Source organism: Pezoporus occidentalis, unplaced genomic scaffold (genome assembly GCF_034315485.1).
Source record: "Pezoporus occidentalis ecotype Australia unplaced genomic scaffold, CSIRO_AGI_Poc_V1 ctg384, whole genome shotgun sequence".
In the NCBI taxonomy this organism is placed as follows: domain Eukaryota; kingdom Metazoa; phylum Chordata; class Aves; order Psittaciformes; family Psittacidae; genus Pezoporus; species Pezoporus occidentalis.
The window spans coordinates 20,264-47,376 of NW_026915707.1; the positions used below are offsets into that span (position 1 = coordinate 20,264).

General features: G+C 43.9%; 1 protein-coding gene and 1 long non-coding RNA gene across 6 annotated transcripts in view; one reads left to right on the forward strand and one right to left on the reverse strand.

Annotated features, from left to right (window-relative positions):
- The window catches only part of LOC134170601 (uncharacterized), a 32,751-nt gene extending 5,895 nt beyond the window's left edge, over positions 1-26,856 (forward strand). The window contains exons 2-3 of the long non-coding RNA XR_009967324.1: positions 18,926-19,025; positions 26,728-26,856. This is a non-coding gene — a long non-coding RNA (uncharacterized LOC134170601). The remainder of the gene's footprint in view (positions 1-18,925; positions 19,026-26,727) is intronic.
- SLC24A2 (solute carrier family 24 member 2) overlaps positions 24,954-27,113 on the reverse strand; it is a 113,838-nt gene continuing 111,678 nt past the window's right edge. For all 5 annotated transcript variants that reach the window (XM_062632124.1, XM_062632121.1, XM_062632125.1 and 2 more), the window contains one exon: positions 24,954-26,986. In XM_062632124.1, the coding sequence (XP_062488108.1) occupies positions 26,737-26,986 (250 nt within the window). In that variant the 3' untranslated portion in view covers positions 24,954-26,736. The remainder of the gene's footprint in view (positions 26,987-27,113) is intronic.

The following is a 27,113-nucleotide window of genomic DNA, read 5'->3' on the forward strand; positions in this document are numbered from 1 at the left end:
CCTCATTTAGTTTTCTTCTGTGATACAGTATTTCCCTGTGGCTGTGGAACAAGCAGTTACACTGTTAGATTTTGATACTGATAAAATTTCTAACACAGTCTGACAGGACATTATCGTAAAAGTCCTAGTGAGTTTGGCAAAAATGTGTAAAGATAAAGGTTTATAAAAGGTTTAAAGATAAATAAAAGATCTTGCACCATGTTTCCACTATAGGAAGTCTTTGCATATCTGAGATCATGAGGAGCAGACTGGCTAAGTGGCACGTGTTTTCTCCACAGGCACAAGGGAGAGGGTTAATGACACATACTAGTCCCTCAAAGCACAGTGTGAGGCACACAGCAAAGGGGAAGCTATGTCTGCTGTCTGTTTAACAAATGCTCAGTTCTTACTTCATGCTCCATGTTCATTTTGTGTCACTTCCCAAACTGTGATGAACAGCACTATGTATTTTCACTGAGGGACAGGGCTAATTACCATGGGGAGGGACACAGCTTTGGAAACAGCTTTGAAAACACTGAAGCAGGTTTGCAGCTGAATGCCAGTTCAGGTACTCCATGATCGCTCACAACAGGCTTTCTCTGTGAGGAACCATCCTTTTATTTCTTTTTTTTTATGTAGAATGGCATAATCAAATATGTGATTGGCCCTTAAACTGTACCTAGCAGTAACCACAGTGTCAGGAAAGAATGGACATCCTGATGGGAAAAACCATCGAAATATTTTGCAGTGATCTCATGTTTTGCTCTGTTTCCATTGTTCCTCCTTTCTCTGACCACAAATATTAGTTCTAGAAAAAGCCAACTCAAAAACCAGAAAACTGTTTGAGGTAAATGTGGGTATGTAAGGCATTATTTATGTATAAATGTGCATCTTAAAAAGTTGTACAGACCTGGACCTTGCTTTAAAAGCAGGAAAGTCTTGTAAGTTCAAAACATTCAGAAAAATGGATGAGACACTGCTTTCCGTGCACACCACAGTATCTGAGTACCAAAATGCATGCTAGCTGTTAGGGAAGATGAAACTGGTAATTGTATCATGTAACAGAGATACTCATAGTGGAGGTTTGGGGTTTTTGTTTTGTAGAACTGGAAGATGTTACACTTCTGTTAAATACAGGTGTACTTCTTGGTGCCTTTTATGACTCAGCTAGGAAGGCCTGTGATAGGGACCATGCTATGGTATATAGGATGCAGACATTCAAAAGTGTTCCTTTCAACACTTCATCTTATAGACCACAGAGGAAGTGAAGGGAGCTGTTTGTTTTAGATTAGCTGTATGGGACGGAAAGGATGGGACTGATAGCTGTTACCTGCTGTTGGGTTTGAGCACTTTATAAACAGCCCAGCCACTCCATCTCCCCTTCCAAAACTCTTAGTGAGAACTGTACCCCTCCACCTCACCAGGGAAAGAGGTTCGCTCTCTCAGGTTGTGATCTTACAGGGGTCACTCCCATGTCACTGAAGAGAGTGAACAAACCTGGGAACTTGACCTCGCACGTGATAAAGACAGGCTGTGGGGGCTGTAATGGTTTCAGTTCCTGACTAAATGTCAGATGATCAGTGGATGGTTAAATCCAAGAAGCCAGGAGCTCATTATGGTACTTCTGTTTCTTCTTTAGCACCATCTGTGAGTTACCTGTGCTAGATTTTTCATCAACCATAAGACTGTCATCTTTACGCTACTGTTCTTCAGAGAGTAGGAAGAATGGGGAATGGTGCAGTCTGACAGACATTTCAGTTCCATCCAAATCATTCAAATCTTCTGTCGTTTGAGTCTTTGTTGTCTTCATATTTGCCTTATCAGCACCAAATAAGATGTAGAAAAAGAATCTATTTTCTTTATGCCTCTCTCAAGCAGGCTTTTTAAATGAAGCAGAAGTTCACAATGATTTTTGTTCTGTGGTCTGGTTGGTACAACATGCAAATTACTCAGCTGTATTTTTTTGATCCTGGACAGTAATATTTGACAGTAGTGTTTCCTGAAAACCATAAATTGACCAAGTGGTATGATTATCTCTAACTGGCTGAATGGGATACTTAAGAAAGATTTCAATGGGATTACTTCTAGGAAAAGAAGTGGTGAACTACTAAGATACAGTTTGTGAGGCTAGCTGGGTATAGCAATAATTTCTTGAGCACCACTGAGACTATTTTATTCTTTTAGATGGTGATAATTTTTACCTTAGAGGGTTGAGGATGTCTGATTTTAAGTGTTACTGGTATTCTTACCTTTTCTCCACTGCCAGGATGGGCCCATGACATTAAATTTACAATTATAAGAATCATGGGGAAGAATCTGAAAATTCAGTTAGGCTCTGATGGGCAAGTTAGGAAACAGTATGTTTATTTGAGCTACCTTTGGAATGTTGCCACTGTTGTCACAGAATCATGGAATGATTGAAGCTGGAGGGGAGCACCAGAGGTCATCTAGTCCAACCTTCCTACTCAAGCAAGGTCACCTAGAGCACATAACTCAGATTTGTGTCTGGACAGCTCTTGAATATCTCCAGGGAAGGAGACTCCGCAACCCCTCTGAGCAACCTGTTCCAGTGCTCTGCCACCCTCACAGGATCTCCTCCCTTGACCTGCTGGCAGTGCTCTTCCTGATGCAGCCCAGGATACCATTGACCTGCTTGGCCACAAGGGCACATTGCTGCTGGCTCATGGACAATGTGTTGTCCACCAGGACCCCTAGGTTCTTCTCCACAGAGCTGCTTTCCAGCAGGTTGACCCCTCACATGTACTGGTGCATGGGGTTGTTCCTCCCAGGTGCAGGACCCTGCACTTGCCTTTGTTGTATTTCAAAAGTTTCCCACCTGCCGCTCTCACGCCTGTCTAGATCTTTCTGAATGACAACACAGCTCCCTGGGGTCCCTCAGCCAAGTCATTGATGGGTGTAAGTTACACAACACTGGACCCAGTATTGGCCCCTGGAGTACACCACTAGTTACAGGTCTCCAGCCAGACCCTGTGCCACTGATCACAACCCCTGACACCTGCCATTCAGTCAGTTCTCAAGTCACCTCACCTTCCACTCATCCAGCCTGTACTTCCTGAGCTCCTCTGTGAGGATGTCATGGGAGACAGTATTGAAAGCCTTGCTTAAGTCCAGGTAGACAACATCCCCAGCTTCCCCCTCATCTATCCAGCTGGTTTTCCCATCACAGAAGGCAACCAGGTTGGTTAAGCATGATTTTCCTTTAGTGAATCCATGCTGACTACTCCTGGTCATCTTCTTGTCCTTCATGTGCTTACAGGTTGGTTCCAGGATGAGCTACTCCATCATTTTCCAGGTATGGAGGTGAGGCTGAGTAGCCTGTAGTTCCCTGGGTTCTCTTTCTTGCCCTTTTTAAAGACAGGGGTGACATTAGCTATCTTCTAGTCCTCAGGCACCTCTCCTGATTGACATGACCCTTAAAAGATGATTGAAGGTGGCCTGGGAATGGTGTCTGCCAGGTCCCTCAGCACTTGTAGGTACACACCGTCAGGGCCCTTGGACATGTGGATGTCAAGTTTGACTAAATGTTTTTTAAACCAATCCTCTTCAAATATGGGAAAGACACCTCCAGATGTTTCCCTGGTCTCTTCGGATAATGATTCTTGAGGGCTGGTCTTGGCAATGAAGACTGAAGCAAAGAAGGCATTCAGTATCTCTGCCTTCTCTGCATCCTCTGTTGCCAGGGCCCCTGCTCCATTCAGCAGCAGGTCCACATTTTCCCTGCTTTTTCCCTGATGTACTTGAAGAAGCCCTTTTCCTTAGCCAAAAGGTTGTCAAAATCAGTCCGGTTGATGGCACAAAGTATGTCTGTGAGGTAACTCATTTCTTACTACAAGAGGTGTTAGGCTTTATGGGTGCAGATTTATGATGCAAGCTCATCAGACCATTGCTCAGCGGATGCTAGGGGGAAGACCTGCTGCAAGGATTCTCTTGCATTCTGTCAGCACTGGAGTGGGGCCTCAGGCTTTAATAAATATCTTTTGAGTTTAATTCTTTTGCTAATGGAAGTCCATGTCATGCTTTAAGCCCAGCCAGCAAACCAGAACCATGCAGCCACTCACTCACACGCCCGCCTTCCTCCCCTGCTCCCAGAGGGATGGGGAGGAGAATCAAAAGAACGTAACGCCCATGGGTTGAGATAAGAACAATCCAGTAACTAAGGTATAACACAAACCACTGCTGCTACCACCAATAACAATAATGATAAGGGAAATAACAAGGGAAGAGAATACAACTGCTCGCCACCCACCCACAGATACCCAGCCTGACCTGAGCAGCGATCCAACCCTTCCAGGTAACTGCCCCCAGTTTATATACTGGAAGTGATGTGCTGTGGTATGGAATAGCTCTTTGGCTAGTTTGGGTCAGGTGTCCTGTCTCTGCTTCCTCCCAGCTTCCCCTCCTCCCTGCCAGAGCATGAGACTCAGAAAGTCCTTGGTCAGAGTAACCATTACTGAACAGCAACTAAAAATATCGGTGTTACCAGTGCTGTTCCCAGGCTGAAAGTCAAAACCACAGAACTGCAGCAGCTACTAAGAAGGAGAAAAAATGACTGCTGCTGCTGAACCCAGGACAGTATCCATCCCTTATTCCATACCATTGACATCATGCTCAGATCACACGTTTTCCAATACACCATCACTCTTGTCTCATATATATATACATCCACACACGCACAAGGAGAGAGAGAGATCGTTCCTTAGTGCATGGACGATTCCCTATAAAGCTTCTGAATTAATCCGGTCCATGATGTCGGGCTCCATCTCTTGTAACAGTCTTTCAGAGCAGGAGAGGCTGTGTGCAGTGTTGGACTGTTGCCTGCTGATGGTACCACAGAACTCGTCTGGTTTCATCAAACTTCATTCTTTGTTGGAATGATGGTGGGAAGGAAGTCTCATGGGTGACTTCAACCACCCTGACATCTGTTGGAAGGATGGTACAGCCTGGCACAAGCAATCCAAGAGGTTCCTCGATCATGTAGAAGACAACTTCCTTCTGCAAGTAATAGAGGAGCCAACAAGGAGAGGTGGCATGCTTGACCTCGTGCTCACCAACAGGGAAGGGCTGGTTGGAAATGTGACGCTCCAGGGCAGCCTTGGATGCAGCGATCATGAGATGCTCGAATTTGAGATCCTCAGGACAGTGAGAAGAGCGTGCAGCAAGCTCACTGCCCTGAACTTCAAAAGAGCAGACGTTGGCCTCTTCAGGATCCTGCTTCAGAAGGTTCCATGGGATACAGCCCTAGGGGGCAGGGGGGCCCAAGACTCTTGGTTGATATTCAAGGATCACCTGCTACAAGCTCAGGAGTGTTGCATCCCAACCAGAAAGAAATGCATCAGGAGGGCCAGGAGACCTCCTTGGATGGATAAGGAGCTGCTGAGGAAAATTCAAATGAAAAAAGAGGCTTATAAAAGATGGAAGCAAGGACAGGTGGCATGGGAAGAGTACAGGCATGTTGTCTGGGAAGCTAGGGACCAGGTTAGGAAAGCTAAGGCCCAGTTAGAATTAAACTTGGCTAGAGGTATTAAAGATAACAGGAAGGGATTCTACAGGTACATAGCAAATAAAAAACAGACTAGGGAGAATGTAGGCCCCCTCAGGAAGCTCTCGGGAGAACTGGCTACATGGGATTTGGAGAAGGCTGAGGTTCTGAATGACTTCTTTGCCTCAGTCTTCACTGGCAAAGGCTCTGACTGCACCACCCAAGTCTTGGAAGACAGACGCAGGGACTGTGAGAATGAAGACCTTGTGCCCACTGTAGGAGAGGAACTGGTTCGAGACCATCTTAGAAATCTGAATGTGCACAAGTCCATGGGTCCTGATGAGATCCACCCGTGGGTCCTGAAGGAGCTGGCAAATGAAGTTGCGAAGCCACTGGCCATCATATTTGAGAAATCATGGCAGTCAGGTGAAGTTCCCAAAGACTGGAAAAAGGGAAATATAACCCCCGTTTTCAAGAAGGGGAAAATGGATGACCCGGGGAATTACAGACCAGTCAGTCTCACCTCTGTGCCTGGCAAAGTCTTGGAGCAGATTCTCCTGGAAGGCATGCTAAGGCACATGAAAATCAACAAGGTGCTTGGTGACAGCCAGCATGGCTCCACCAAAGGGAAATCCTGCCTGACCACTTTGGTGGCCTTCTATGATGGGGCTACAGAACTGATGGACAGGGGTAGAGCAGTTGATGTCATCTACCTGGACTTGTGCAAAGCGTTTGACACTGTCCCACACGACATCCTTGTCTCTAAATTGGAGAGACATCAATTTGATGGATGGACCACTCGGTGGATAAAGAACTGGCTGGATGGCCGCACACAAAGAGTTGTGGTCAATGGCTCAATGTCCGGCTGGAGACCTGTAACGAGTGGTGTCCCTCAGGGATCGGTGTTGGGACCGGTCTTGTTCAACATCTTTGTCGCTGACATGGACAATGGGATTGAGTGCGCCCTCAGCAAGTTTGCCGATGACACCAAGCTGTGTGGTTCAGTTGATACACTGGAGGGAAGGAATGCCATCCACAGGGACCTTGACACACTTGAGAGGTGGGCTGATGCCAACCTCATGAAGTTTAACCAAGCCAAGTGCAAGGTCCTACACCTGGGTCAGAGCAATCCCAGGCACAGCTACAGGTTGGGCAGAGAAGAGTTTCAGAGCAGCCCTGCAGAGAAGGACTTGGGGGTGTTGGTTGATGAGAAAATGAACATGAGCTGGCTTCAGTGTGCGCTTGCAGCCCAGAAAGCCAACCGTATCCTGGGCTGCATCAAAAGGAGCGTGACCAGCAGGTCGAAGGAGGTGATCCTGCCCCTCTACTCTGCTCTTGTGATACCTCACCTGGAGTATTGTGTGCAGTTTTGGTCCTCAACATAAAAAGGACACGGAAGTGTTGGAACAAGTCCAGAGGAGGGCCACGAGGATGATCAGGGGGCTGGAGCACCTCCTGTGTGAAGACAGGCTGAGGAAGTTGGGGCTGTTCAGCCTGGAGAAGAGAAGGCTGCGTGGAGACCTCATAGCAGCCTTCCAGTATCTGAAGGGGGCCTATAGGGATGCTGGAGAGGGACTCTTCATTAGAGACTGTAGTTATAGGACAAGGGGTACTGCATTAAAACCTAAACAGGGAAAGTTTAGATTGGATATAAGGAGGAAATTCTTTCCTGTTAGGGTGGTGAGGCACTGGAATGGGTTGCCCAGGGAGGTTGTGAATGCCCCATCCCTGGCAGTGTTCAAGACCAGGTTGGACGAGGCCTTGGGTGATATGATTTAGCGTAAGGTGTCCCTGCCCATGGCAGGGGGGTTGGAACTAGATGATTTTAAGGTCCTTTCCAACCTTAATTATTCTATGATTCTATTCTATGATTCTAAGTTAGGGCTAGTTGCTGGCAACCTGAAGACATCTAGTTGGGGTGCTATAAAAGTGCTACATAGCAGGCAATAGCATCCAATTGAGTTCATTGGCTGTTTTCTCCTAAAATCAAATCCGCTTGAGGTACGCATCGGACTTCCCATCTTCCCGCATTACCCACCAAGTATATTCGTGTTCCTGAGCAAAAGCAATCCCAAGGGTGGGTTTGCCTTTACCTTAAGCAGGAGTAACCCAGACTATCTTCCCAGGAAACTCTTTATGTGCACCACAGAGATACTAACAATTTCTAACCACTAGGCAGGGGTCTATAAAAAGCCCATAACTTTGCTCAATGATTCTGTTGCATTCCAACTGGAGTCCGTGCCTCAGCTGCCACAGAAGATTTGTTTCTCAAGGCCCAGAATACTGTCCCGGGCAGTGGCATGGGGCACAGCATATGTTTCCAGCGATCCAGTGTTGCTTTCACCATGGTAAGCACATGGTGCTTGCCTTGGCAGGTTGTTGGGAGTGTGATATAGTCAATCTGCCAGGCTTCCCCATATTTATACTTCAACCATCGTCCTGCATACCAAAGAGGCTTTAACCTCTGGCATAAATAACCGCTGGCATAATTGCAGCATGTGTTTCACACTCATGAATAACCTGGGCAATAGTGTCCATTGTTAAGTCCACCCCTCGATCACGGGCCCATCTATATGTTGCATCTCTGCCCTGATGGCCTGAAGTGTCATGGGCCCACCGGGCCAAAAATAATTCACCTTTATGTTGCCAATCTAAGTCCATCTGAGCCACTTCAATCTTAGCCGCTTTATCCACTTGTTGGTTGTTCTGGTGTTCCTCAGTGGCCCGACTCTTGGGTACGTGAGCATCTACATGATGTACCTTCACCACCAGGTTCTGCACCCAGGCAGCAATATCTTTCCACAGTGCAGCAGCCCAGATGGGTTTACCTTTGGGTTGCCAGTTGCTCTGCTTCCATTGCTGCAACCACCCCCACAGGGCATTTGCCACCATCCATGAGTCAGTATAGAGGTAAAGTACTGGCCACTTTTCTCGTTCAGCAATGTCCAGGGCCAGCTGGATGGCTTTCACCTCGGCAAACTGACTTGATTCACCCTCTCCATCAGCAGTTTCTGCAACTTGTCGTCCAGGACTCCATACAGCTGCCTTCCATCTCCGATGCTCTCCCACAATACGGCAAGAGCCATCAGTAAACAAGGCATACTGCTTTTCACTTTCTGACAGTTTATGATATGGTGGGGCCTCTTCAGCACGCACCACCTCCTCCTTTGGTGACATTCCAAAATCTTTGCCCTCTGGCCAGTCCATGGTGACTTCTAGAATGCCTGGATGACTGGAGTTTCCTATTCAAGCTCGTTGTATAATTAGTGCAGCCCGCTTACTCCATGTAGCATCGGTTGCATGATGTGTAGAGGGGACCCTGCCTTTGAACATCCAGCCCAGCACGGGCATCCAGGGTACAAGGAGGAGCTGTGCTTCAGTGCCAATCACTTCTGGAGCAGCTCGAACCCCTTCATAGGCTGCCAGTATCTCTTTTTCAGTTGGGGTATAGCTGGCCTCAGATCCTCTGTATCAAAAACTGCAAAAGCCGAGGGGTTGACCTCGAGTTTCCCCTGGAGCTTGCTATCAGAGGCTCCAGGGAGGACCATTCTCTATGGCTGCAGTGTAGAGCACATTTTTCTCCATTTGAAAGTGCTGGATAGTGTTGAACAGGGCTCTGTAAGCATAGGCCAAGCCCCAGCACATTGCCATGATTTCTCCCTCTCTGGTATGACCAGGATGACAACACAACTCATGTAAGTATTTTACTAGTTTTTCTGGATATTAAACTTGTTCAGTGGTGAATTTCCAAAGCACTGAAGGGGCCCACTGGCCTAGATACTTGCCCATACTCTTGCACACCCCCTACCACTCATGACTGTCCAGCCTTGGGGAAAATCTCTTGGTCCTCCTATATCGTCGTCTAACCCTAGGCAAGACCCAAACCTGACACTGCTTAATTTTCGAGATCAGACAAAATGGTCATGCATAAAACATACTCTGTATATGTGCCAACATGCTGATCCCCATCACAATCAGCAGGCAAGTCTCAAGGGTACCCAAAGGCCATTCAAAACCTTCAGAACTCTCAAATGATGCTGTAAATGGTCTGGTGGGGGGGCTGGAAAGGTAAGGCAATGTCTCCTTCACAGGCTGACCACCCAAGAAGGGGAAAAAGGTGTGTAATTGCTAAACACTTCCATTATATACCTCCCAAAGTATAGGGATGGTGACCACATTGGGAACACAAGCCAGACCAGTTTCATGATTAATGAGTCTGTTGTATTACAAGTCATTACTGTAAAGTACAGCAAAACAAGAACCTTAGCCCAAGGCCCCTAGCCGATAAACACTAACGCGTCAAATACCGGCTGTAAGTAAGGTACGACATGCTGAAACTCTGAGATGAAGAGCAACAACTCTGAGAGCCAATAAATCAGCATTGTGACAAGTGACTATTAATCCAAAACAATGAATGCTTATCACAAATACGATTAGACACACTCTGGTCAGATCTGTTGTTATCTCAACCCTACGTACCCCACGTTGGGCGCCACAAGGAACTGTTGTGGTTTAAGCCCAGCCATTAACTCAGAACCATGCAGCCACTTGCTCGCTGACTCCCCTCCTTCTTCCTCCCCCTGCTCCCGGAGGGATGGGGAGGAAAATCGAAAGAACATAGCTCCCACGGGTTGAGATAAGAACAATCCAGTAACTAAGGTATAACACAAAACCACTGCTGCTACCACCGATAATGATAATGATAATGGTAATAACAAGGGAAGAGAATACAACCACTCACCACCTGCTGGCCAATACCCAGCCCGACCCAAGCAGCTCTCTACAATACTGAGCAACAACTGAAAACATCAGTGTTATCAGCGTTGTTCTCAGGCTGAAAGTCAAAACCACAGCACTGCAGCAGCTACTAAGAAGGAGAAAAATGCCTGGTGCTGCTGAACCCAGGACTGTCCATAAGAAAACCAAGGGTACTGGCAGATCACCACATATTTCTGTTGAAGTTAATCACTAAGGAGAGAGAATTCATCAGTTTTCTCCCTTAAAACATGCTTTGCTGTACTTCAATCAGAAGGTTAGGAGTTAATCCTAGGCAACCCTTTAAATAAGAATACTTTACAAAAATGTCATCGTACACTAGTATTAGTCCTTCAAAAGTAACCTTTCCCACTTTCATTTCAGATATCCTCAACAGGAAAACTCAGGTGTAAATTTCTTCTTAATCTAATTGCTGTTGCCTTTTTAATAAACAGTGTGAAAATACTTTCTAAAATACAAGAAGTTGCTCTATCCACTCAGATGAGGAAGTTTGTCATGTTAAGTAAATAAAGGTCTCTGATAAATGTTAGCCTTTCATGGTGTCTAACCACACACATATTCAGCCAGGATAAATCTCAAAGACATGTGTACATAGAGGAATGGCCCAAGAGTTACCCCACTCCATTGCAGCATTGTCCTGGTTTCAGCAGTAGCAGCCATTTTTCTCCTTCTTAGTAGCTGCTGCAGTGCTGTGGTTTTGACTCTCAGCCTGAGAACAATGCTGATAACACCGATGTTTTTAGTTGCTGCTCAGTGATGTTTACTCTGACCAAGGACTTTGTGAGCCTCATGCTCTGCCAGGGAGGAGGGGAACCTTGGAGGAAGCAGAGACAGGACACCTGACCCAAACTAGCCAAAGAGGTATTCCATACCACAGCACATCATGTCCAGTATATAAACTGGGGGCAGTTACCAGGAAGGGTGTGATCGCTGCTCGGCTCAGGCTGGGTATTAATCAGTGGGTGGTGAGGTGTTGTATCCTCTTCCCTTGTTATTTCCTTTATCATTATTATTATTGGTGGTAGCAGTAGTGCTTTGTGTTATACCTTAGTTACTGGACTGTTCTTATCTCATCCCATGGGAGTTACATTCTTTTGATTCTCCTCTCCATCCCTTGGGGAGCTGGGGGAGGAAAGGGGCAGTGAGCGAGCGGCTGTGTGATTCTTGGTTGCTGGCTGGACTTAAACCATGACAAGCATGATATGCAGGTTCAGTTTTTCTGTCTTTCAGAAGTTCTTACACTTCTTTCTCTCAGGAAACTGATGTTATATTCAGCACTGCCAAACTGTTAGCCCTTCTGGGGAAAGATCACCTGGGATAACTAGCATTCCTTCCCCCCCTTGCTGCAGGGCATTGGCTGCCTCAGGACTCCATGCAGGAGTTTGGAGCAGGCAATCTGTGTCTTCAGACTCATACTCTCCAATGCTCCTCACTGTTCCTAACCCTGCACACTACTTGCAGGACTGCTGGTACAGCAGAGACTTTTGTTATTATAACAGCCAGCCAGCCACTGAAAGCAAAGGAATCATAGAGCTTCATCAGCCGATGAACTGGACTTACTATATTTCTCTGCCTTATACGCAAATTGAGAGAGTTCATGCCATTAAGGTATTTATAAAGTCTTTGGTTCTCCCTCCCATGACTTCTCTACGTCTAATAGTGCAGAAGGTATTTCACCTCTTTTTAAGCAGAAGCACTTCATAGCAACTATTTCCTCCACACTAAGGTGTCTGCTTCCATGAAGCTCATGGGAACTGAATTCCCTTTGAGATCTCCACCTTTCTCTCAAATCTGAATGAAACTAGCCAATGAGTAAAATACATGAAAAAGTCACAACTAGAAATGGTGTAGGGGATGAAAAAGTCACAACTAGAAATGGCGTAGGGGCAGGCATCCTCCTGTATTTTCCTGAGGAAATAATGGCAGAATTTTAAAGGAAACAGTGACAACTGAGATATTTGGGTAATGTGTTTTTTATTGATTCCTATTATTTCAACTCTAGTAGACTTCATACTTGCAGGATGTTTCTTCATTGCACCTTGCAAGACTGAGCAAGGTGTAATCGGCAATTACCATTCCACAGGATGCATTTTATCTTTTTTTTATAATGAATTCTAACTCGATATACTGTCTCCACAGCCCTTTGGTTCATGCAGAAGTACTGCACAAATTGAACTCATCTGTGTGTGTTTTTAATCTTTTGTCTTTACTAATGGATTTATCTTGCTTTCATTTCATAGAATTTAGAATCATAGAATCGTTAGGATTGGAAAGGACCTTAAGATCATCTAGTTCCAACCCCCCTGCCGTGGGCAGGGACACCCTACGCTAAATCATATCACCCAAGGCCTCGTCCAACCTGGTCTTGAACACTGCCAGGGATGGAGCATTCACAGCCTCCCTGGGCAACCCATTCCAGTGCCTCACCACCCTAACAGGAAAGAATTTCCTTCTTATATCCAATCTAAACTTCCCCTGTTTAAGTTTTAACACGTTACCCCTTGTCCTGTTACTACAGTCCCTAATGAAGAGTCCCTCTCCAGCATCCCTATAGGCCCCCTTCAGATACTGGAAGGCTGCTATGAGGTCTCCACGCAGCCTTCTCCTCTCCAGGCTGAACAGCCCCAACTTCCTCAGCCTGTCTTCATACGGGAGGTGCTCCAGCCCCCTGATCATCCTCGTGGCCCTTCTCTGGACTTGTTCCAACAGTTCCATGTCCTTTTTATGTTGAGGACAGCAGAACTGCACACAATACTCCAGGTGAGGTCTCACAAGAGCAGAGTAGAGGGGCAGGATCACCTCCTTCGACCTGCTGGTATCACAGTATCACAGGTCACGCTCCTTTTGATGCAGCCCAGGATACAGTTGGCTTTCTGGGCTGCAAGCGCACACTGAAGCCGGCTCATGTTCATTTTCTCATCGACCAGCACCCCCAAGTCCTTCTCCACAGGGCTGCTCTGAATCTCTCCTCTCTGCCCAACCTGTAGCTGTGCCTGGGATTGCTCCGACCCAGGTGTAGGACCTTGCACTTGTCATGGTTAAACCTCATGAGGTTGGCATCAGCCCACCTTACAAGCATTTCAAGGTCCCTCTGGATGGCATTCCTTCCCTCCAGGGTATCAACCGGACCACACAGCTTGGTGTCATTGGCAAACTTGCTGAGGGCACACTCAATCCCACTGTCCATGTCAGTGACGAAGATGTTAAACAAGACCGGTCCCAACACCAATCCCTGAGGGACACCACTCATTACTCATTTCTCTTGATACAACCTCTGAAAGCAGCAGTCCAACAACTAAGACACACAGTCAGCCTTTAGACTCAGTCTTTGTGCAGCTACTAAATGTTTGATCATGAAGCCAATGGAGATTTTGCTACCACTGGGGGCAAGACCAGGCCTGTAGAGGCTGTTTAGATTGTGAAAGAAACTAGCTTGACCATTAACTCAAGAGGCGCTACAAAATTGAAGAGAATATAGACTCCAGTAGGAGTAAGGCAGACCAGTTAAAGGAGATCAGGAAATACAGACCTCATGGAAACAAGGCAAGTGACTGTGTCATGCAGAAATGGAAATGTCCCCTTCTCACTTTCCTATCCCATCATGCATCTTTTGTATTCGCTCCCCTGATCTTTTCTGTCTGTACGTACAAGATAATTATCGCTACTGTGGTTTCAGCTGGGATAGTCATTTTTCTTCCTAGTACCTGGTACAGTGCTGTGTTTTGGATTTAGTCTGAGAATGATGTTGATAACACACTGACATCTTCAGTTGTTTCTAAGTAGTGTTTCAACTTAAGTCAAGTACTTCTCAGCTTTTCATGCTCTGACGGCAAGTGGACTTGAGGGCTCAAGATACTGGGAGGAGACACAGTCAGGACAGCTGACACAAACTGGCCAAAGGGATGATGCCATGCTACGTATACTATGGGGAAAGATGGCTGGGGGCCACTGGTCAGGAACTGGTTGGGCAAATGGTGAGCAATTGCATTGTTCATCACTTGCTGTGTATATTCTAATTCTGTTATCATTGTTACTATTTTCTTCATTTTCTGTCCCATTAAACTGCCTGTATCTCAATCCACAGGCTTTCTCGCTTTTACTCTTTCGATTCTCTCCCACATCCTACTGACGGCAATGAGAAGGTGGTTGGGGGGAGGTGGGGCTTAGTTGCCGGCTGAGGTTAAACCAAGCCAGTCACTCAAGTGGTGGAGCAGTGCTGTCTGTGGCTTTGATCTGAGGGCTTTAGAGAACCCCCTCATTGAGGTTTTCTGCCTTCTCCATTGTTCTCCAGACAAAGGCACTGAAGGTAAAATAAGTAGATTGCTCTGCAATGAAGGTAAAATAAATAGATTATTCTTCAGAGCTTCTCAAAGGGCATTTCCCACCCCTTCTGTGAATCCTATGATTCTTAGTATTGCTCTTCACCCAGATAATGTCCCTCAGTTAGGGGAACTCATAGTCGTTTTTCAGCCTCAAGGTCTGAACATAGTTTTTTTCAGGGCAGAAATGGCTTCCTTCAGACACAGTCATCCAAGAAGACTGGCAATTATGGATATGCGCAATGGATTGCTTTGGGTAGGTGTCTCTGGAATGGGAGATCATCATTCCCCTGGGTTCTCAGCCATGCTGCTGTGAATAGAAAGCTGAAATGCATCGCTGTATGTGGTATCAAATGAAAGAGAAATCGGTAGAAGGAATGCTATGGTTGAGAGATATCACCTACCTTAAATCTATTTTAGCAGTGGGAGCTCTGTAGTTTAGCATATGTTGCACATAAAAATGGAAATCATGGTTTCCAGTATAATTTGATTTTTAAGATATAAAAATTATCTCAGCCTAATAATGCACATGGAAAACATGTGTTTATTTCTGATTTTCATCCTGTGTTAGCTGCCAAGTCCCAGTTAGTAGGGTATAAGGGCAGAAAGATGTTAATGGGACCAGCTAATACAAGTGAACTAGGTTTTTCTCTCCCATAGGTTTCTGTATCTCTTCTTGTCATCGTTCAGACAGAGCAAACACCTTATGAGAGAAGAGGGTTTTGCCCTAAAGCAAATACTCAGAACTGGTAAAGATGAGCCTCTCTGTAGGATGAGCTTCAGCAGAACGAAACGTGTGATTAACCATTTCACAGGCTGGAGGTCAGAAGCAGAATCTGAGGAGCTGTAACGTCAGGAGCAAACTGTGCTACTACTCACAGGTTGGAAAAAACAGGTACACAAGACAGTTACACCAGGAAGACACTTAGGTCTACAGCAGTCTGATGAAGTTAATACATGGAAGCAATGCATAAACCCTGAACACCTGAAAATTGCAGCATAAGTTATATTCTGGCAGTGTATTGAAACAAGTTGTCAGTTGCTGTGAAACTCCAGCATGTTTTCTTTCTTTATATGCCTCAAGGAAGGCCATTAGGGATTTTGACTGTGGAGGAGAACAGCTGCAGGAACACTAACAGAAATATGTATTTGGAACAAGGACAGGAGGAAATGTACTACCCTGCTTACTGTACCTGCATTGGCTGCATATTGCTCTCTCTTGCATTAGAGGTTTTATTATTATCTCTTTGTTGTCAGCAAGGACAATTGCCTGCAAACACGCCTGCTGCTGGGCACTTTGGCACTGATGTAATTCCAAGAAAATGAGAGCTTCAGTAACAATAATAGGCTATTAATCCAGATAATAACCAGTGTACTGTGCACCAAGGACACAACCTGTTTGTGTTGCAGTCCACTTACCTCCCCTGCATGACTAGTACCTCTCTGGGAGATAGATCACTGTGTCCACCTCTCCCTAATGCAGTTTGTGGCAGAGCCAGTGGCTGGCAGGTTTGCTCATTTCCAGAAGTGTCTGCTTACAAGTTCTTCTGCACTGGGGTCTATGACTTCAGCCGTACAAGATAAGCTGGAGCAGGTGGCAAAGCATGTATGCCAATATATTGGCATACATACATGCCAATGTATGCATACCAATGCATTGTTTCTATTTGCCTTCTGTAAGGCCGGAGCGGTAGAGCTTATCAGGGCAGGTGCAGCAGTGGGTGCATGTATGTAGTGTTACCTTTCCTTTGGCATCCAGTCTTTGGCACAAACCCACTGTGAGATGACTGAGGATGCCCTGTTGCACCAGTTGCTCTTTGCTTCCTTCATGATGCCTGGTGGTGCCTACAGAGCAGACCCTCATTGCTGTTCTTTTTGGCTGCCAAGTGATAACAAAAACAGCACCTGATAACAGAAACAGTGCCCATTGTGCTGTCAGCTGGGGCAAACTGACCTCACCTGAATACTGAAGGAGAATTGATTTGATATCAGTCCCTTACACTGCTCTTTTCCATATAAATAAAACTTCAGAGACAGAACCTGACTTATGCCAAGACAGATTCATTCCCATTTAGCCAGGGCTGTGGATTTACTTCTAGATAGGGCTCCTTCCCACTGCCCAAGTCTTATGAGGTGTGAAAAAAGGCCTGAGCCCTTCATTCTCTGACAGTTGCCTGTCTCCACTTGCTGGGGTACCCCTTGTGACAGTATTTATCTTGGATGCTGGGGAGTGTTGGGAGCAGAGAGGACAGCAGTGTGTAGGGGCCCAAAGCAGCATGAATGGGGCTGAGGACAGGGCAGGTTTAGCTCTACCATTCTTGGTCTTGTCCTTCTGAGGACACAAAACCTTGGCAGGTTTTAAAAAGGTTTTTAGCAGGATAGGTGTTGTTGGGGAGAGGCTGTCCAGGAAATACGTTTTTTATGAAAAATTGTTCATTAGCAATAATGAACCCTAAGGAATTCTCATTGAAAGCATGCTAAGGCACATGAAAATCAACAAGGTGCTTGGTGACAGCCAGCATGGCTTCACTAAGGGGAAATCCTGCCTGACCAATTTGGTGGCCTTCTGTGATGAGGCTACAGAACTGATGGACGGGGTAGAGCAGTTGATGTCATCTACCTGGACTTGTGTAAAGCGTTTGACACTGTCCCACACGACATCCTTGTCTCTAAGTTGCAGAGACATCAATTTGATGGGTGGATCATTCAGTGGATAAAGAACTGGCTGGATGGGTGCACACAAAGAGTTGTGGTCAATGGCTCAATGTCCGGCTGGAGACCAGTAACGAGTGGTGTCCCTCGGGGATCGGTGTTGAGACTGATCGTGTTCAACATCCTTGTCACTGACATGGACAGTGGGATTGAGTGCGCCCTCAGCAAGTTTGCCGATGACACCAAGCTGTGTGGTTCGGTTGATACCCTGGAGGGAAGGAATGCCATCCAGAGGGACCTTGACACACTTGTGAGGTGGGCTGATGCCAACCTCATGAAGTTTAACCATGACAAGTGCAAGGTCCTACACCTGGGTTGGAGCAATCCCAGGCGCAGCTACAGGTTGGGCAGAGAAGAGATTCAGAGCAGCCCTGTGGAGAAGGACTTGGGGGTGTTGGTTGTTGAGAAAGTGAACATGAGCCAGCTTCAGTGTGTGCTTGCAGCCCAGAAAGCCAGTCTATCCTGGGCTGCATCAAAAGGAGCGTGACCAGCAGGTCGAAGGAGGTGATCCTGCCCCTCTAACTCTGCTCTTGTGAGACCTCACCTGGAGTATTGTGTGCAGTTCTGGTGTCCTCAACATAAAAAGGACATGGAACTGTTGGAACAAGTCCAGAGAAGGGCCACGAGGATGATCAGGGGGCTGGAGCACCTCCCGTATGAAGACAGGCTGAGGAAGTTGGGGCTGTTCAGCCTGGAGAGGAGAAGGCTGCATGGAGACCTCATAGCAGCCTTCCAGTATCTGAAGGGGGCTATAAAAATGCTGGAGAGGGACTGTTCATTAGGGACTGTAGTGATAGGACAAGGGGTAATGGGTTAAAACCTAAATAGGGAAAGTTTAGATTGGATATAAGGAAGAAATTTATTTACTGTGAGGGTGGTGGGGCACTGGAATGGGTTGCTCAGGGAAGTTGTGAATGCTCCATCCCTGGCAGTGCTCAAGGCCAGGTTGGACAGAGTCTTGGGTGACATGGCTTAGCGTGAGTTGTCAGGGGGGTTGGAACTAGACGATCTTAAGGTCCTTTCCAACCCTAACTATTCTATGATTCTATCAATTTCTGCTTTTCAGTCAGTTTCTGGTATAGGCTTTGCTGAAAATCATTGTTCTGAGTGGGAAGTAAAATAGTTTTTAGGATTTTATTTTATTTATTTTTTTTTTAATGTAAGGTATAAAATATATCAAAAAAATGGATTTACTAACACTTTTGACAGATGTTCAAATGCTGACTAATACAGCATGTTAGCCTGGAAGGAGGTGTTTCAAATATCCAAAAAAGTTTTTCTTGCATGTTGTAAGATAATAAGTCAAGCTCTATGGAGCTAGTTTTGTCTAGCAGTATCTCATAGCATCTCTTTTCTAATTGTTGATAAGCACCCCAAATATAATTACTTGTAAAAGAAAAAGTAATAGTAAATGAACGTTGGTTTGTTTTTTTTCATTTGTTTTTTCAAGCCCTACAGATAAGGCAGTGAAGTACTTGCTTGTGGAAGGGGAAATACGTGGCAAGGAAATGTGCCATTACTGCTCCAGGCAGGAGTGCAGAGGGTATTTAATATATTTTCTCCTTCTCTTGTTCACACCAGTCACATTACACCAAGGCCTGCTGTGGTAATGAAGGATTTTAAACCCTCTATTCAATAGTGGCTGCAGTAGAGGCAGGGATCAACCATTGCCAAGCAGCAGGGTAAGACAACACAAACCAACAGAGCACAGCTGTCAACACCTCTGTGTGTCTGTATGTGTATGTGTGTGCGAATTCACTTCTGATATAAAGCTTAACACAGTCTTTACTTCAAACTCTCCACCTCCAGTCTAAATTTTAAGGCATCCCAGATGTGACTCTGTGACTTGTAGCATTGTCGTGGTTTAAAACCAGTCAGGCAGCTCGTTCACTCACTCGCCCCCCCCTCTTCTTTCCCTCCCCCTACTCCCCGAGGGATGGAGAGGAGAATCGAAAAGAATGCAACTCCCACAGGTTGAGATAAGAACAGTTTAGTAACTAAGGTATAACACAAATTACTACTGCTACCACCAATAATAATAATGATAAAGGAAATAACAAGGGAAGAGAATAAAACACCTCATCACCAGGCGACTGACAACTCGCTCCCCCAGCCTGATCAAGACCGACCGATACCTAGTCCAACCCTGCTGTCCTAGCCCTTCCGGGTAACTCTCAGTTACCTCCTGGGCATGATGTGCTGTGGTATGGAATACTTCTTTGGTCAGTTTGGGTCAGGTGTCCTGTCTCTGCTTCCTCCTGGCTTCCCCTCCTCCCTTGCAGAGCATGAGGCTCAGAAACTCCTAGGTCAGACCAAAACATCATTGTGATCAGCTCTGTTCCCAGGCCAAAAGTCAAAACACAGCACTGCACCAGTTACTAAGAAGGAGAAAAATGACTGCTGCTGCTGAACCCACGACAAGCATACACCAACTTTGGTTTTTGTAGCATGTGCCTGACCTTGTCGCTTGTCCCATTTTGCAGACATGAACGTCTCAAGACAATCACCATTGTCAACTCTTAATCTATTTGTAAAGTTTTTTGGTTTTGGAGGGTTTTTTTTTTTGTTTGTGGGTTGTGGGGTTTTGTGTTGTTTTTTTTCCCCCATTGTTAAAGCTCTGTTATGGAAAAACTGTCCTGAGGTCACACCTTTAGGGTCAGCAAAATGCCTCATAAAAAATGTCATGATTCACTGTGGAGGATGACTTTCTGGGGCTACTATGGAAGAAACAGTAATGTCTATTGCAACCTTTTATAACTTGTGAAGATGGAAAGTTCAGGTGATTAGTGGAAAATTTTAACATTACTAATCTTGTTTTGCTGTTATTTATTGAAGATCATTATTTTGTTTAAAAGAATCACTCATCCAATGCCAGACTAAGAAAAAGCCAAACACGTTATAGCTGGCAAGGATGACAGACTGTGCAGCCTGAAGATTAAATGGGAAGGTGCCAAACTAAAGAACGGTGTTCAAAACAACCTGTGAACAAATGTATCAGTAAAGAAAGGTAGGGGAAATTGGCACAAACAGGACCACAGGTCTCCAGACATATACAGCTCCAGGAAGTTGTCTGGTGGATTCACAATGGGCTACAGATGAAAAACCCTGTTTAAATTTTAAGATTACTGGAACACAGGTGTTTTCCTCACTCTGTGTATGCACAGCACATAGCACAGTGACATGGCAAGAGGCAGTTAGTGCTGCTTGAGCGTTTACACTGAAGAGTAGCACTACACATCCTCATTCAAGCCAGAGCAGGTAGTTAAAATACTATTTTCACAGCCATAGCAAGTCCAAGAAAAGTAAGAGAGAAGGTGCCAAGCAAAATCACACCCTGTTAAGTCTTTTTATTAGTATTTATTCTTATCACTATTACTCATACTTAAACAACTCAATTACATAGTGATCTATATGGAGAGTTCTGTATCAGTATCATAAGGTGAGAAAGTATACACACCACAGAGAAACATTCTGTAGATACAGTGAAGTAGAACCTTTGACAGAAGGGATTATTTCCGAAAGCCTATGTACAAATAAGGTAACTTTCATACTATATACAAACTTACATTCAGAGAATATACTGATTCAGAGATACAAGAGTTTCATTTAGTGAATGATGAGCCATACACATAAACACATGAGAAGAAAACCTGTAATTTTCAGGGGATTGCCTGGACTGGCTTCCATGGCAATGTTTCTTTTTAAAGTTTGAAATGAGTAGGATGGTGGACTTATTCAGATTTTTCTTACAGTAACTTGGGAGATAAAAGAGTATGAAAATTACGAATTGGAGCAAGCTAAAAAAGCCTTTTTATAAAAATAGCATCTGATTGTCAGTTACAACACACTACTATTATTTTCACATTACAATATAGTGGCCTGATCTTGCCATCTTAAGAGACAGAAATAATTTCTGTTCATGTCAGTCAACTCCCCAGTGTCAGGATTGAAAAATCAAAACTGTGTAACAGAAATCTTGATAATGGAAATGAACACAAAAGCAAGCAAAACCCCTTTGGCATTACTTAATTTGTATGAGGGATTGAAAGAAATGGTTAATTTCTGTTGGATAGCCTGACCCTGAAAACTTCAACTCTTTTGTAAAACAGTTATGACAGAAGTAACTCATGTCTTATAAACATACTAAAATATGAGTAGCTTCCTTTACTGTGATCTCAGTGGGAGAAAGCATTAGAATAACAGCATGATTTAATTGCTTCATTGGGCCTGACTCTGCAAGCATTATGTTCCTTCTTCTAGGGTGAACAAGGATTGATCCCCTGCTGCAAAGGCAGTGTGCAGCATTTTGTACAGTCCCACAAGGAAGCTCAAGAGTATGAGCAAATTCCCCAACTTACTCACAGCTTCACTAAGGCAAAACCAGATCCTGCTTTACTGTACATTTATTTGACATTATTTTACATTATACCTTAACAGAGATGTGAAATTGATTTTTTACTTTAAAATTAATGATCCCCTTATTTAGAAACCCCATACTAATCTTCTGGGTTTTTTTATGGCTTCTTTTTGCTTTAAGACAACTATGTGACATAAAATAAAAATAAATGAAAAAAAAGAACAACCCACAGTAAAGTGCAAGATCTTAAAAAACACGTAAAAATTTGTTTGGATTAGTGGATAATAAATCCACATGAGAGTTCATTTACCAACTCGAATTATATTATTTCTTATTCAGTTTGGTCCTGGGCCACTTACTGCTCCTGTAGGAACGATGTGGCCAGTTGTGTGTCTCAGCTACTCATGCTTCAAGTGGTTTCTAGGCTGGGTCTTACCTGGCTGGCTGGGAGCATGGGCTCAGGGCCATGCTAATGTGGTTATGTGGCTTTTGGAGAACACATGGCTTACGTCCAGCCAAGCAAAAGCATGGGCAGGAGAAGATGCAAACTATCATCTGCACCCATCCAGGCAGACAAGTCCTGAGATTCCACACACTGACAACTAGCAACAGCAGATCCACAGGATAACTTGTCTGGACTACAGCACTGTGATCCATATATGACTTCTGTATCTGATGAGGGCACTGAGCTGGATAACTTCACTCTGGAAAAATTACTCTCCCAGTCCTGATGTAAGTGACAGACAGATATCTCAGTACTGATATTCTTGTAACTGATGGCAACAGATCCAAGAAAGATCATTTTAACATCAATCAGAAGTTTGTAGGGCTGGAGCAGGATTCTTCTCCACACTGCCAAGTGCAAGCTATCTCATTTGCTAATCTCAAAATCATTTTTTCTAGCTGCAAGTTATTGCACTAAACTTCCCCGGAATAGCAGGAAAACAAGAATCACCTACTTAAAGGAACTAACCATGCCTCTTTCTCAGTTAGTTGTGTCATTGTTATTTACAAGAGGTAAAATGGTTTCCAAGAATACAAGTGAATCCAATTTTTCTGTTTGCTCATAGATCCCAGGACAATTACGTTTGTTATGCAAATGCATTTATGAAATACGGACTGCTATAATAAAAATCTGTATCTTCCCAAGTCAATGGCAGAAATCTTTGGGATTTCAGTGGGCCAGTTGTTGGAGAAGGGATTATTTCTTTGCTATAAATTAAATAAATCTACCTGATACAGATTCATGTTTGATTCAAAACACAATTTATATGGACCACAAGTTGCTATCTTAAGGAATTACTGCTGAAAGAAGAATAATCAAAAAATGTTGTATATCCCCATTTTTGTAAAACACGTAATGAAAGACAACCAGAGAAATAATCCCTTAAAAGACACCCAAACACTAAGAATATTTCTAAGCATCTACTAATTTTATACAGTACTTGGATTAATCACATTTAACCTACTGCACTATGGACCTTCATATCCACACACAACAGTACCATAAGTGACAACGACCATAAACTACTTCAGAGTAGCATATTAGGAAATTACAAGGTAGGTTCATCGCCATTACAAACACCAAAGGACATCTAAGTAAGCTGCATTGTCACGCACTGTGCTTTATGCTTCATGGTTATGCAGAAAGCCACATCAATGGAATGAATAAGCAGAGGCATACAGACTCAGAGAGCCTGTCTGCACTACAAGCACTAGCTTTCAGTAAAGCAGTTAATCTAAACTATACTGAGCCTTGCTGAAAGATTTTGCCATGTCTATATAAGAACGCTGTTCTTGAGATCATCCTCTTACCACTCTCTTTATCACAGTTTTATAGCATTTACCCTACAGATTTGACCATGGTGGCTTCTGGAGAGAGAAGTCAGGGTGGCTTTTTTTTCATTTCTTTTTTAGTGGAAACCTGTGAGTACTCTTCAAACTCCAGTGGTATTTTGTACAGCTGGGGATATTTTCTTCATTAATTCCAATGAAGTTAGTGCAGCAAATCTTTAATTGCAATCTGACCCACGATCCTACCCAAATGCTACTGGAAATCCCTTCCAAAAACAATGTCCAAAATTGGTTCTCTGCAGGTGTTATGGTGCCACAGAGCTGGCTGTTTAACCTGATTTTGCAGTTTATCTTCCTTGCTGTGTTGCCAATCTGGTGTTGCTGGCCATAAGGTCATAAAAACCCCCAAACCAACCCTCACCCCCCCCCCCCCCCAAAAAAAAAAAAACCCAAACCCAAACCCCAAAAAACAAACAGAAAACTAACCAAAAAAAAAAAAAAAACAAAAAACCCCAAAACCTCAAAAAACCAAAAATCAAACCAATCAACCAACCAAAAACCCAACAGAAAAAGAGTAATTTACTGAACAGAGCTCTACTCTTGCCCTTCCCTGGTTTCTAGATTTGAAATGTCAGGCCAGTGAATTTGGATATCTTAGTTTATCGTAAGCACCTATATACACAGAACTATCATGATCCTGCACACGCTCTTTTAGTTTGCTCTGTTTTGTTCTGCACACTTGGGAAAAGGATCACCTGTTTTGAGCTTTGGCATCTGAAATAAAAGCATTTGGTGACTCCTCTGGAACAGATTACACAGCGGAGTCAGCTCTGTATTTTTGGGACACTTGCTCCTTTTGAGGTCAGAATTTGGGTTAGAGCTGCTTTTGAAAGATTGCTGTTTCAGTCAGTAGAGGGCACTGTAGATACACATAGAGAGAGGTGTGAGAGGTGCGGGAGTATACACCGTCCCCTCAGTCTTCCCATGGTGTACACCCGCCGAAACAAATGTCAAGAGGTGGACAGCATAATCGTTAAGACAGGTAAGGATTCTGGAGCAATGAAATATCTTAAATACACAGCCAACTTTTTGCTCACAATGAAAGAAGCTCACACTAACAAGTGCTAAGAAGCAAGAGTTGTTGCAAACGTTAAGGTTAAGATCAAACACTGATTCTGAACATAACTAGGACTTGATACCTCAGGACAAGACATGAGTAGCAGGCTTTGTAACTCCTAGTTTTCTTGCTATATTACTTTTTTTTTTTTCATGATACCACATGATATTAACAATTTAGTAATTTTATTATGTATTTTTTTAGTTTCCTCTACCATTGTTTTCTGTCAAGTCCTCATCTAACCAGATACTGTTACATAAAAACACATATAACAGGAAAACAGTAAATGACAAAGGAGGTGAGTGAGAAGCAAACAGCATGGAACACAGAAAAACAGACAAGACAAAATGTGCTGAGCCTTCTGTTACACAGCTGTGAGCATGGCATTGCCATTGTGAGCACGGCATTGCCATTGTGAGCACAATATGAATACAAAGCAATGCTGAATCAGGTCACAGAAATGTGCTGAAATTTCATGAACTCTGAACTGCACAGATAACTTGAACAAACAAATGATGATTATCACAAATATTTTCATAACACTGGTTTCAGTCCTCCTTTTTTGTTTTTCTTTGTTTGTTTTTGTTTTTGTTTTGTTTTGTTTTTAAAATAATCCAAACTACAGGAAAGACAAACACTTTGTTGCTTTCTCTCTCCTTACTTTTTTTGTTCTAGGTTGGGACCTTCTTCACTCAGGATTTCAGTAAAATAATATTGTATTTTCACTCCTTCCTTGGCTTCTTCAGACACTCACACTTTCAGCAATACTGGAAAATAATTATGTATGTTTCCTGCAGTTCCACTATATTTAAATTGTTAGTTTCTCCTACCTAGTTTCAAGATTTATAAGAGCAAAGAGCAAAAGATATATAAGAGCTCCAGCTTTGTACATCAGCTGGGAATCTCTTCCAGCAATAGCTACATGTAGCTGTGAAGGTCCTTATACTCCAAGTAATAGTGAAAGCCTGTAAAATATATATCTACTTCAGCAATTAGGCTGTCACTTTTCAACTAACTCTATTTTCTGTATGAAGTACTACGCATAAGCAAATTAACCTTTTTCTTCTGGCATGTAAAGGCAAACTCATTATGATAACAGCATCCAAATATTATTATTGCTTGTATTGCTGCAAAAAATGTTGTGTTCACACAGTAGCTGTATGGTGTCTGCATGTTGCGTAACTATTAAAGACAGAGTATCCCCATTCTCGTCTTTGCCACTGCATTGCGTTGAATGCAGTTAAAAAAATGCACAAGTTACAGCACTAATCACAAAATGGCCAGGCCCAGCTAGTGTGGCCCCTTCAGTGCCAGAGCAAGAGTTTCTGGAATCTGAAGAGTTTTGCAAGATGTAATAAACCACCACTAACATCCTGATAATTGCCTTTACGGACCTGCTATACAGAGGATGAAACTATTTACAAATACCCTGTCCTTGCTGAAATCACATCATATAAATTCACTTACAGGAAGAGACGCTTCTCTCCCCTGTCTGCTACTCATGCGCTTGGTGTATGCTTTCCACTCAGGAGTTTCAGCAGGTTATCAGAAAACTCCCACACCAGGGTGTGTGTGGGGGTGATGTTTTCATAAATTTAGTATTAACATTCCCTTACAAGATCAAAGGTTTGAGAACTGAGCACACTGTGTATGTATCTGTGTATACTAAAACAGAGAATGAGAATTCTGTGGATAGGTACATACGCATAGGAGAAGCTGTAGCTTTCACTGTTTCCGTGCATGAGGAGCATCTCTGGTTCTGAGTGGTGAGGATGCTCTGCAGCAAAGAAAACCTCAGCGCAGCTGGACTCAGTCCTTCACTTGTGATTGGATTGTCCAACAGCAGTCAGTCTTCAGCTCTGGGATCCATCCTTTGTATCCTATTCTTTCTTTCTCTCTTTTAAAAATGGGTGAGAGGAAATTTAGGAGTCCATAGGCTATTCTCACAGAAACTTTCCATTGTGGGTTTTTGCTGTTTCATATTGATGTATATATATATTTAAATAAATATATGTGGGTTTGGATGAGGGGAGGGTGGTTTGGTTTTTGTTTGTGGTTTTGGTTTGGTTTTTTAATTTTTGTTTGGCTTTGGCTGTTTTCTTCAGTTGTTTATTTTTTGGTTGGTTGGTTTGAGTTTTTTTCCATTTTTTTTTTTTTTTTTTTCTCGAAACAGCATTTTTCACTAGATGGAGACAGGACACTGGATCACTTTGTCCTCCAGGAGGACACTGACAATCAGAAACACAAAATAAAGCCCAAACATGAGGAAACCCAGGAACTTATTCATCCTCCACTTGCAGAAAGCAATCGAGAGGATGACAAAGAGCAGCATGATGAAAAGGAGGACAATTGCACAGAACAGACCGTTGCTGCTGACTGTCACTGGGGCAAAGCTGTTAATGACAGCGTACAGGAGCCATGGAAGAGGCAGGCTGTTAAGAAATAAAAAAATAAATGTGAACCATTGCAGAGGTGCAGGAAAAGTCACGAAAAAGCTTCTGGGGACACTTCAAAATACCACCAGAGGCTTCCTGCAGAAAGAGAGGCAGGAAGAGTTTC